We start from the raw sequence: 13,069 nt of genomic DNA, 5'->3' as shown, positions 1-13,069 counted from the left end.
GAATTCAAAAAAAGCTGTTAGTAGTATTAGATTGGTGCTAGCCCCAAAGGTAAAGTATAGTGTGTTGACTAAGAGTACTCTGAAGAGTTTTTGGGATAAGCTTGAAGGTATTTATGTATTGAAGTCGTTAACTAACATATTATGTTTGAAGATAGATTTGTATTCTCTGAAGATAAAAGAATGTATAAGTCTTCATAATCACCTGAATAAGTTTAATAAATTGATTTATCAATTGCTAACGATTTCTGTTGATGAATTAGAAGATAAATAGAAGATTTTAGTTTTATTATCATCTTTGCCCAAGTCTTATAGGCCTTTAGTTTCAACTTTGTTAGTGTGTAGGTCTACTTTGAAATTAGATGATGTGATTATCTTGTTATTAGAGAACAAAAAGTTTATGAGAACACAAAATTCATCATCTAGGGGAGTATACTAGCTGTAGAGGGTTTTGATCAATAGAGGACTCAAAAAAAAAATTAATTGATAAAAAGAAAGATCAAAGTTAAGAGACAGAGATTAGTGACATAGAATGCTATTATTATGGTGAAAAGGAACATATCCAAGTGTGTTGTAAGAAGCTAACAAGGGATATAGTTACTTTTAAAAGGGCGAATAATGAAAGAAAATCGGATGAAGAAAAGAGTGATACTGGTGCTGTTGTGTCTAATGATGATGATATTGTTTTAACGACTTGTATGGATGAGACTCAGACTTTGAAATGTGATAAAGGTTGGGTTTTAGATTCAGCTACTACAGTCTATATTTGCAATGATAAGAATTGCTTTGTGGAGTTGGATGAGAATGAAAAGTATGAAGATATTGTAGTTGCTAACAACGAAAAAGTGCAGATTCAAGGTATTGAGAGTATTCGCCTTAGATATCACAATAGTGTTATTAGAATGCTTTGTCATGTAAGGTATATACTAAGTTGTAGTTATAATTTAATCGCTTTAGGTGAGTTAGCTTCTCGGGAGTAGACACACAATAGTAGTAAATTGATGAAATTTCTATGATGAAAGAAAAAAAGAAAGGCAAGCGTGTCAGCTTTGCAGATACTTTTGAAGTGTTTAGAGATTCAAGTGAGAGGATTTGTTGAGATTTGCCTTGAATCTCATAATTTCACATTGAAAGTTAAGTGAGTTTGAGTTTGTTTTTTTATCTTACATTGAGATTTTAGTAAACGCAAAAAAGTTTTACCCTTATAAATAAAATGTTTTGATTTTAATTAAGTAATCCCAGATAGTTAGAGATCAAGAGAATAACCAGATAAGTAGAGTATTAAAGTGAGTAATTGAGTTTTTTGTTAAATTTTGAGTAAGCAGTTTTTTGTGACTTTTCTCATTCCAAAAGTCTCTTAATTATAAAGATTTATTTGACAATGTATTAGATTTAAAGTAAACTATTTTAAGTTAAATCAAAATAAATATATTTATGTGTTCTTATTTTTTATTTGAATTTATTATTTTATTTATAAATGCTGCGCGTACGTTTTGATTTTTCAACAGATAAAAGCTGACATATGAAATCATTAATATATCCTCTTCAATCTCACAAGTCCAGAGAGAATATTCTATTTCCAGGGCTGTGATAGGATGAATAGCTTGAGCTCTCCTCATCGTTTCAGCACTAGGTTCAGATAGCCCAATATATTTTATGTTTCCCTCCTCTACCAGCTTCTTGAGTTCCCTCAGCTGTCTTGCAAAGGTCCACTCAAATGTTTGATGCATTAAGCAAAGGTCATGAACAATAAATCTATTGTAAAGAAGTGTTCCTGATATTGCTTACAGTATCCTGAAGTATCTACACAAATCAAGCCGCTTTAGGCTAGCTTCACAGCATTTTCGCACATATTCAGGGGTCTCCTTGACGCCAAAACTGAATCCCTCACGCCTAAAAATTCCAAAATTTGTTGCTAATTGCACTTTTATCCCGCGGAAGTTGCTTCAAAGCCTGAAAAAAATGCAAAAATGTGTCAACATGTGATCAGGCGAGGCTCTGGATGGAGACATCCTACAAGTACAACAAAATTATATCCTTATCAATATAGAAATTCAATTTAAAATTTGATCACTGCTACAGTATTGAATAAATTGGCGCCTTTAAGCCTTTTTTAGTTGTGTACTCTGATCAGTTTCCCTAACCTGCATTCTTTGATAAGTATAATGAGTGCCTTAGATCCAACTCCTAGATGCTTATCGTGCTTGCCCCTCTTCCATACAATTTTTTTTAGATAAGGAGGACCAAGCCTGAGAATAGAACTCCAAACCTGCTGATGCTACCTCTTAAAAATGGCGGCAAAAAACAACGGAACTAAACTCGGGTTCTTGTATATAATTTATTAATATGCTAGTTTTATGTTGGACTTGATCTTACTTAAAAGGTTGAGGTTTTATTTTCGGAATTCAAGTAAGAAACTTACGTTCCCGACCATAATCTCGTTATATGGTAATCATCACCATAAAGATCAGATGTGTCAAAGAAAATGATGGCCTTAGAAAAAGCATCTTTTATAACAGAAACACTCTTCTTCATGGGAGAGAGGAGCATTGTATACCCCAGAGAGTCCAGCGCAACCAAAGCCCAGCCTAGAGACCTGAAAATAGCGATAGATGCTATTATGACAGCAGTTGGAAATTACAGCTGCCAAGTAGCCCTTAAGCCCGCTAATCATTTCTTACCCTTGTTTTCAAGAGCATTCCAAAATGTTTATCGAGATTCAAGGTCATCCACATAAAAATTAGCTACAAATCCTGATTCTGAAAGGCATCCAAAGAGCACTCCAGTGTTACAACAGTCACAAGACATAGGTATTTGCCATCCAGCCATTGCATGATTGGAAAATCAAATATTACATAAAATATGCAAGATGATCAGGGTTGATGAAAAATGGTGCCGACCAGTAAAGGATAATTCTCTTTGTCATTGTTAACAATCATTTTGCTTCATTCGATATGCTTTGTACATCAAACAACACCCATGGTATTGACTTAACTAAGGCTTACCTCCAATCCTTGAGTTCTCAGTTTCGGCGTTCCTGCTCCATTTTCAACGGATTGAAGATGCTAGCTCAAGGAAACTTGTGGAGTTTCACACTCCCATTTTTTGTTTTCTTTTCACAAATGAATTTATATGCAACTAACCATTGTATATTGGAGAGGCGACTTCCAGACGTTGACTGTCCACTTTATTTGTGTATTGAAATAGAAGCATTTTGGTCTGAAGTCCGAACTCATAAAAAAAAAATATCTTGGCCGGGACTGATCTGATGAATGTTGTTATCCCATGAAAATCCATAATTACATCCAATCCTCCATTTTGAGTAGGGCAACAAATATCATGGCTCTGCAATATTTAAGAATACTGCACAACCTGAGACCTAGATCTGCCTTTTATGCACTAAAAGAATGAGAGAATACTGTGGCAATTAACTGCCATATTTCATTTGTTGTGCCTAATGCTATTCATATTACATGGTGATGGTGCTTGTGAAAGATTTGTTTTGTTACTTCTGCATTTAGTGCCAAATGTGATCTTTAAAGTATATATCTATAATTGCCAACAATGGTACTGAACTTATAGTTCAGTGATTAAGATCCCTGATAGCTTGAATAATAAAAATATATATTATCTATAGTCAGGTTGCTCGATGGCTTGACATTTTGATTCTACCTTCCTTGATAAATGAGAATCTTACTAAAATGATGTAGATCCCTGCATTTGGAACAATTGATGTTTCTTACATTTCAAGTTCTCAACTAACCCTCAAAATTTTCTGTGGATTTACACTTTTCTTTCAAGGTAACTATTTTATTTACACTTGCTTTGGAATGCTTAATATGTCTGAGAGAGAGACTCCAAGAAGCAACAATAAAAAAGTTAGAAAATCAACTCAGTTATTACAAAGCACCAATTCAATCACAAGGGAAGTTATCATGTCTAGAATCTCTGCCTGGACATGCATTTTATTTGCCAAGAAAAAAAAAACACAATTGAGCACAAAAAGAAGTGAGATTCTCACTTCCACAAGTGACATAATTCCCCACAGGTAAGGATAATTTTAGCATAATAACTTATTCATCACACGTGAACTCTCTTTTTCATGGATATTTCCTCTGCCCAAATAAGATTTATGAGCAAGCAAATTGAACTACATAAAAAAAAAAAAAGAAGCCAACATGCTTCAACTCTGTAATTTTCTTCACTTTAATGGAGTATTAGCAAACTTCCAGGCATATTGAGAAAGGAAGGCCCAAACTCTTTGGCCACTTACCTCATCAAGAGGCACAGCATCACAAATTTCTTTCAAATCCTCTTGTCTAAGCTTCAATGCCAAGGATCCAACATTGTCTATGATGTTCTTAACTTTAGTTGTCCCTGCATAAATTCAACATGATAAAAGAAATTAATATCAAAGATTGGTACAACTGTACAATCACCATGCTGCAAACCATGTTAATGGAGATAGCAATGTACTAAGAAAACGTGCAATGCTATTAAAAAGGAGCATTTCATTTTGATAGTATAAATTAAATCCATTGATTGAACAAGCAAATGCCTTGACCATTCAGAACTAGGAAGAAGGGGTTTGGAATCAAATCCATATGAATATAAAGACATTGTTTGTGGAAATTCGAAAAAAAGACCCAAGCATACCTGGGATTGGAATTATATTTTCTCCTTGATGGAGAAGCCATGCCAAAGCAAGTTGAGGAACTGTGCAGGCATGTTTTATAGCCAGGTCTGAAAATCGGGAATATAGAAGTTTGTTCTTCTCTAAATTCTCCCCTGTGAACCTTGGATGATTTGCCTGTTCCAGGAGTACCCCAATTTCTGTAACTAACATTCTTTATATATTTACTTCAAAATGAATAAATTTTACATGCAGAATTTAAAAATGCAGTTACTGCCAACAGTTGTGTGATCCTGTGGACTGGTGGTAGAGTGTTGGACTCTTGGTTCCAGTCAGGTTCAAATCCTGGCAACTCAAGTACCAAAAAGTAAAAAGAAAAATGCAGTTACTGAGACTTTGTTTTTAGTCTCATACCAACTGGCTCCCATTGGGCAAAGTCTCCACAACTGCCTTCCCTCCAAAAAAGCCCCTACCAAGAGGACTATATGCCACTATTCCAATTCCAAGTTCTCTGTATGAATAGATGCAAGAAACGATTGAAAGAAGTTAGAAAAAATATTTGAAGTTTCTTAGGCCTCAATGCCTAAACAAATTCCAATGAAGTACATAAAGCTATCAGCATTATAGGTATCTCATAAACATGTTCTATGAACTTCATGGCAAAATATCAGCATACCGACAAAGTGGAATTATTTCATCTTCAATTTCACGAGTCCAGAGTGAATATTCCATTTGTAAGGCAGTGATAGGATGAACTGTATGTGCTCTCTTTATTGTATCAACACTAGCTTCTGATAGCCCGATGTACTTTATTTTTCCTTCTTCCACAAGCTTCTTAAGCTCTCCCATCTTTACAAGAAAGCAATCAGTGGATCTATAAGTAAACTGAACAGAAAAGAAATGATCTCTTGATACTTACTGTCTCTTCTATTGGCACTGAAGTATCTACACGGTGTTGATAGTATAGATCAATATACTCCACATCAAGCCTCTTAAGACTAGCTTCACAGCAGGCCCTAACATGGTCAGGGGTACCCTTGACCTCAATTAGAGGACGCCCCTCGGATTCTGATTTCACGATACCAAATTTTGTTGCCAGTTGAATTTTTTCTCGAGGAAGCTGCTTCAGGGCCTAACAGTGCAAAGAAAATACATTTGCTGACGAATGTTCCAATCTAAATGTTGCTTGGGCTATAGAAAATATATCTTGGAAAGACAACATTTGAAGATACTCCATCTACATAATACTACCTTGCCAAGCATGATCTCATTATCATGTTTTTCCCCATAAACGTCAGATGTATCAAAGAAGGTGATACCCCTATTGAAAGCTTCTTTTATGACTAAACATCCATCTTCATGGGACAGAGGAGTATTATATATTCCTGAAAGTCCTGCACATCCAAGTCCCAATCTGGAAACCTGCGGGATAGACAGGAATATTATGAGAACATAGAATTTCTTCAACAACATCAGTAAGCTATAACGGATCAAATGGGCAAAAACTACCTTGAAACTTGGAAGGGCTCTATTTCATTCAGTTCAAGCACTATGAAACTATTTCATTTAGTTCAAGCTCTATTTCATTTACTGAAGCTATGATAAGTTGCTGCTCCCAGAAAACCCAGCTCAGCAGTCTTTAGATTAACCGTTTCAAACTAAATTTATCATATCCAAGTACATGTAAGAAATGTAGTGCAATTTAGAAATTTTGGAAACTGAATACTGCAACAGTGAAAATTCAACCAAGCGTAAATCAGCTGACAAAAGGTCCAAATCCAAATCCATAAAAAAAGCTGGGTGAAGATGAACAGCTTTAAGAATAACTATCTAAGCGTTGACTTAATCCAATTCAGTGAGCGTGAAAACTAAGCAGCTTACCTCCAATCCTTGACTGCCTAATTTCACTCTTGGAAATTGAATTTGGGGTTGCTTCTCCATTTTAAAGAAACTGCAACTTGATTAAAATCTCCGATTTTTTTTAAAAGAACTTGATTGAAGTCTTGAGAAGGCTAGCGGCTATAGTTGGAAATAATGTGAAGTGTAGCCTCTTTTAAATACAACAACAATTTCTCATGTATAAGAAAACATTTTGTTTTCAATCGTGTCAGGTGGGCCCTAACCATTTTTATATTGATGAGGAAGATACTTGCTGCAGGATTCGCTTTCACTCAAAAATTAATTTTAGTGATGGGCGAAATTAATCTTAATGAAATTAAAAATTATTATTATAATTATTATAATTATGATTAAAAAAATTTTTATTAATGAAAATTTTATATTGAATAAATTTTATTAAAATTAATATTTAAATTTAATTAATGATGTGATAAATGTAATTGTATTACACTAAAAATATTATAAAATAGAATTATTATTTGATAATTTAATTTAAAAATATTATATTTATATTAATTAAATAGATATGATTTCTATTAAAAAATAATATTTTCATAAATATTATATAAATTAAAATAATTAAATTAATTTTAAATCAAATCAAGTAAAATGCAAATTATATACATGACAAATCAGAATCAAATGTAAAAAATAATAATATGATGTTGTATCGAGATAAAATCAAATAAAACTATTAAAGAGTGAGGTCCAGACGAGCATAAACCCGCCGGTGCCTAGGTCCGTGCCCGTAATTAATTTGATAACCGCAAGTGCACTTGGTACTATGGAGCTAACTAAGAAACGGTGCAATGTTAAATTTTAATACTTGTGCTTCATAGTCATGTACTCGATTGAGTTTGTCTAAGGAGCATTTGTAGAGGGAGAGAGAGAGAGAGAGAGAGAGAGAGAGAGAGAGAGTTCTCTGAAGCAGCTAGGATAGTTTTGAGCAAGTCAACTCTATTACAGTACGATACCAATTCAAAGGAGATTGTACCAATTTGATAGACATTGTTTTCTGCGAGTGCAGGCTCCATTGATTACAACATTGAAGAAATTTTTTAAAAAGTTTTTTAATATTTAATAATTACTTTAAACTTCGATAAATTTAAAATTGAATCGAATTAAATTTTATAAGAGAGATAATTTTTTTTAATTTTATTTGTTTTCATTCATAATATTTAAAATTAAAATTTTATTTAATAAAAATTAGATTTTTATCATTCGATTTTTTTTGCTAAGATATAATTCCTAATAAATTGATGATAGTGGTAAAACAGCAACTTATTCATCACAAAAGCACAGCTCTGTTTGTGTAATTTTCATCACTTTGATGGGGTATCAACAAGCTTCCAAGCATATTTAGATAAACATACCAGGGATAGGGATTATGTCATCACCCTGGTGTAGAAGCCATCCTTTGTAGCCAGATTTTTTTTTATAGTTAAAATTATCAGAATTTAAATCCTGATTGCGTTAGAACAATTTTTGTAACCCGATTGGAAAATCAATCTTGTTTTTCTTTAAATTCTTCCCATATGGATGCATCCCATGTTACATACAGGAATGCCGCATATTGGAGTAAGTGGAAGAAACTCAAATCCTAAGGAGAAACATCTATGTGCTTACTGCCTTCCCATTGGGCAAACACTCCACAACTGCCTTCCCACCCAAAGAAGCCATGACTCTATGCTACTCTCCCAATTCCAAGCTCATTGGACAAAATGCTTTGAGGAAAAGATTGAAAGCACAGCAAATAATTTTATAAAATTTTAAAAAATTTTAAATTTTGATTTTTTATAAATATTTTTAATAAAAATATTAATAAAATTTTTATTAATAAATAAGTATAGATCAAATTTAAATTATAAATAATATTTTATTTTTTTATTTGATATTAAATTCTATAAATTTATCAATTTAATTTTTTTATAAAAATTATTATTTAATTAATTTTTTTAAAAATTCACAAATTTCACTTTAAAACCTAATATAAAATTTGTCAGATAAATAATGCATCTCCAAAATCAAGTCCAAGAAAGCAAAAAATAAATAAATCTTTTACCAATGTAAAGTGGAATTATCGATTTTCAATTTCATAAGTCTAGAGAGAATATTCCATTTTTAAGGCAGTGATAGGATCAACTGCAACATTTGTTAAGTTTTAAATAAAAAATGTTTGTGTAAAAAAAAACAAGAAAAAAAAGTAAATATATAAAAAAAGCGTAATTCAATTATGTTGGTTTATAACAAAAGAGTTTAAAAGATTATGCTGTTAATATTTCGATTTATATGAAAATATTTATATAAATGATAAAAATAATATTAATAAAAAATAAAAAAATTATGACTTCATTATAATTAATTTTAAATATATTTTTTAAATTTATATAGATGGTACATACCCTTGATGACAAATTGAACCTCCTCTAACACAATAATACCAAATTTTGTAGCTAGTTTGAATTTGATCTCGGGGAAGCTGATTCAAGGTCTAAAAGTGCAAGGAAAATAATTTTGTTAATGTATGTTAGATTTTGCATGTCCATCAAACCATCTTGGACGTAAAACATTTAAAATATTCTACATTCACAATCAAACTCTTTCAGTATAAGTGAAGCTTAAGGTTGATTATGGTTCCTCTTTTAATGTACAACTGAAATTGTGATTAGGCGTATAAATGATTGAGTTTAAATTAATATAAGTTTAAATTTAAGTTTAAATTTATTTTTAAATTTGAGACTTAAAATTTGATTTAAATTTAATTAAATTTAATATTTTTTGTTCAAGTTCAACTTGAAATAAAAATTGAGTTACTCGATCTTGTTTGATTAAGTTTGATTAACATAAAAAAAAGATAAATTTTTATATTTGATAAAAACTTGATTATTTATATTTAAACTCAAACTTAAATTCGAGATATTTTTATCGATTAAAATATTAAAATATATTAAAATATAAAAACTCGATTATATTTATGAATTATTTGAATCAGATATAAAAATATTCGAATTTTACTTAATTGATAAATCAAATTATTTAAATTAAAACTTAACTCGATAATAATCAAATTAAATTCGAATTTTATTCAACTCAAACTTAAATAACTTAAAAATACTAATATACATTTACATCCTTAATTGTGACTAATCAAAATGCTTTGTTGTCGAAAAGTTTTGAAGGAACAAACACGCAATTTTTGTGTGACATTGCTAACTTTTGGCAATTACAACTCATATGTTATAAGCCGGTCCAAACATGACTACAGACTGCAAGAAGTTAATAACCGGTAAAATCATATCTGTAACGGCGTCGTATAAGTAAGGGAGACGCCCCCGTTTTCCAATTTCGAATGCAAGTAATAAATTGAGGTGGTCGTTGAAGCTCTCATAACAGTCTAGATTCTGGACTTCTCGGCGAAACTGAAGAAATTAAATCTGAAAAAAAAAAAAATCTCCCCAAATCAAAATCATAAAAGATGAAGAGATGGGGAAAGATGTGGGCTTTGATGGGTTTGCTTCTTTTGAATTGGGTGAGTAATGTTTCCTCCCTTTCGGTGACCGTAAACGACGTAGAATGCGTGTATGAGTACGTGCTTTTCGAAGGGGACACGGTTTCAGGCAACTTTGTCGTCGTCGACCACGATATTTTCTGGAGCTCTGATCACCCCGGCATTGATTTCACCGTAACTTTATTATCCGAGCTCTAAATTTTATGTCTTTTCGTGAAATTCGTGTTGATATCTAGTTATTGGATTCCTTTCAATAAAGGTCGGTTTTTTTATGGCGTGTTTTTCTTTTTTTTTTGTTGGGTGTTGAATTCTATTTATTAAAGGTTGGTTTTTATTATATTTGCTATTTTTTTTTATAGTTGCATATTTAAGTCAATGGAATAAAGGTTGGTTTTTTATGATATTTTGAGATTTTGTGATATCTTGCTCTCGGTGGAATCAGAGGGACTCTCTTGATGAATTTTTTGGGTGGTTTTGAATTAGTAAAATTTTTATCTATGGACTATGGCTGACTGATTTTAATGGTTTTTAGTTAATGAATGTATTATATTTTGTTGCTAGTGTTGATTGTTGAACAGGGGGTTTAATGTTTCGGCTCATGCATTTGAATTGATTCGATTTGATATGTGGGTTATGGAGTTTTTTGTTAATTTTAGGCTTATGTTGCTAGTAATATTTTGAGTCTTTAGAAATAATTTGTTTTGATGTTCCTTGAATAACAGCTGATTATAATCTGCCTAATCCTTTGCTTAATGCAGGTGACTTCTCCTGGGGGTAATACAGTTCACAATTTGAAAGGTACATCTGGGGACAAGTTTGAATTCAAGGCACCACAAAGCGGAATGTACAAATTTTGTTTCCACAATCCCTACTCAACACCAGAGACTGTTTCGTTCTATATTCACGTCGGCCATATTCCCACTGAGAACAATCTTGCCAAAGATGGTTTGTTATGTTTCCCTCTGCTTATTTTGAAGTCTATATCCAATTTCTTTGTAGGGCAAGCTGTAAATTTCTGTTACCGTTGGCATTCTACTTTGCATCGAATATTTGGGTTGTTTTTTCAACCCTTTTTGTATAGGTACATAGCATATCATTATTATTTTCATTCAGATTTAAGAATTTGTTTTTGATTTCCTTTGTTACAGAACATTTGGACCCAATTAATGTTAAAATTGCTGAGCTGAGAGAGGCTTTGGAGACTGTTACAGCAGAACAAAAGTACTTAAAAGCACGTGATGCTCGGCATCGTCATAGTAAGTTGCTTTTATTTCCTGCTTATGTATTGTGTTGATAATTAAGGATTACTATTTATTTATTTTAGTCTGCTAGCTCGCGGTAAATATTTTCTAGGCAGAAACTACCTTTGTTTTTGGCTAGTGAGGTGGTTTTGTCATTTAAGAGTTGCTTCTTTATAGTTTTTTGGTTCATTCCTCATTTTTCTCTCTTTCTGAATACGCTCCCCCACCCCCACCTTGACCGTCACTGACATGACACGTACGATATTGTCAGTTTTGCCATTATCACCATCTAGACTCTTTCCAGCCACCATAGTTTGTTTCCCTGCTTGATTGTAATAGTTTTTTTTGTTCATTTCTCATTTTTCTCTCTCTTTCTGAATACGCTTCCACCCCCAGCTTGACTATCACTGACATGACACCTACGATATTGTCAGTTTTGCCATTATCACCATCTAGACTCTTTCCAGCCACCATAGTTTGTTTCCCTGCTTGATTGTACCTCCCACCATTGTCGGAAGGAAGGTCGGGACTAATTCTGGCTTGCTTCCTCTTTCCCTGTGATGGGATATCCTTTGCCAAGTGGATTGGAGAGAAATCTTATTCCGATCCAATGATTCCAGTCCCTTTCTGACTACAAAGCATGAATGTTACGAGATGCATTTAACTGACGGTAAATACAATGAAACATGTCATTTTAGTGCTAAGTTCAGTTTGGTAAAATTAATGTGGATAGTTACTTGTGACCATATGGAAGTTCGTAGGCATCCATTGAATATACTGGAGAAAACAGTAAATGAAGTCTAAGTTTTAGAAAACACATGATAAACTTAAAGAGATCATTTGTATTTATTTCTAGTGTAATGGCAATTATGCTTTTGGATATCCTATAGACATGATAGTTATGTGCATTCTTTGCGGTATGTCTTGAACATTGTTAGTATTAAATTTTTATTGGTGTACATGTTTAGGTGAAATGCATTAACTAATGGATAACTGCATGATTGATGGTTTGCTCATGTTTCATTCACTGACATCGATATCACATTCGTAGAATACTAATAACACATCGTGATGTCTGCAAATATGGCAAATTTTCTAATAGTTGTATATCATTATGATCGGTATTTGCCTGCAGCAAATGAGAGCACAAGAAAGCGTGTTATAGGTTACACAGTTGGAGAGTACATTGTGCTAGCTCTTGTTAGTGCACTTCAAGTTCTCTATATTCGCAGTCTCTTCAGCAAATCAGTTGCATACAACCGAGTTTGAGCTACCTGATTATTAATGTAGTTTCTCTGTTCCATTTAACCAGAGGATCATAGGGAGAATCCTATAGATCAGTTCATAAAAATCGAAATTTTGCAGCGATGACAGTTTGGTGTTTTATGTTCATTCAAGTCTTGTTTGTCAATTACAGTGTTGGCTTTTTGACATGGTATATGTTTTAGACTAACTTTGATCAGTTTGAGCTACTTTTACCTAATATTATTGAAAACCTGAGTCTCATTTGCAGCAGTGCAACGTTTACACCGGTATGAGTATTGGCTTTTTTGATCATATAGATGGAGGGATGGTTTAAATAGAAATGGCTTCCTACTAGATATGAAGATATATCCTACGTGGGCAACCGAACCCAAAACCTTGTTTAAAAAAGGATCCATTGAATTCAATCAATAAATTCAATCGAATTTGATTTGATTAGGGCTCCATTTAAATAGGTGGTGTGATTAGTTGTAGTGAAATTGAAATCAATAATAAGAATTATTATAGCTGCGATATAAAATAAAAGTT

At 32.6% G+C, this 13,069-nt stretch overlaps 2 protein-coding genes and 1 pseudogene across 2 annotated transcripts; 1 reads left to right on the top strand and 2 right to left on the bottom strand.

Moving 5' to 3' along the window:
• Positions 1–750: 750 nt before the first annotated feature.
• On the bottom strand, positions 751–3,210 carry LOC111298794 (perakine reductase-like; annotated as a pseudogene).
• Positions 3,211–3,860: 650 nt separating this feature from the next.
• LOC111291601 (perakine reductase-like) lies at positions 3,861–6,694 on the bottom strand. Its single transcript, XM_022883408.2, has 7 exons — positions 6,512–6,694; positions 5,882–6,052; positions 5,550–5,762; positions 5,307–5,479; positions 5,045–5,141; positions 4,654–4,807; positions 3,861–4,374 (listed from the first exon to the last, which is right to left on the bottom strand). The coding sequence occupies exons 1-7, from the start codon at positions 6,569–6,571 to the stop codon at positions 4,199–4,201; spliced, it is 1,044 nt and encodes a 347-aa protein (XP_022739143.2). The 5' UTR covers positions 6,572–6,694; the 3' UTR covers positions 3,861–4,198.
• A 3,208-nt stretch (positions 6,695–9,902) lies between these two features.
• LOC111298524 (transmembrane emp24 domain-containing protein p24beta3-like) lies at positions 9,903–12,793 on the top strand. The gene is made up of 4 exons (XM_022893240.2): positions 9,903–10,211; positions 10,796–10,982; positions 11,186–11,293; positions 12,414–12,793. Exons 1-4 carry the CDS (start codon positions 10,005–10,007, stop codon positions 12,545–12,547), a joined length of 636 nt encoding a protein of 211 aa, XP_022748975.2. The 5' UTR covers positions 9,903–10,004; the 3' UTR covers positions 12,548–12,793.
• The last annotated feature ends 276 nt before the right edge of the window (positions 12,794–13,069 follow it).

Source organism: Durio zibethinus, chromosome 16, assembly GCF_047325235.1.
Source record: "Durio zibethinus cultivar Kanyao isolate XHJ-2024 chromosome 16, ASM4732523v1, whole genome shotgun sequence".
In the NCBI taxonomy this organism is placed as follows: Eukaryota; Viridiplantae; Streptophyta; class Magnoliopsida; order Malvales; family Malvaceae; genus Durio; species Durio zibethinus.
The sequence above is the reverse complement of the archived record's forward strand: the minus strand, read 5'-3'. Positions and strand labels throughout refer to the sequence as shown.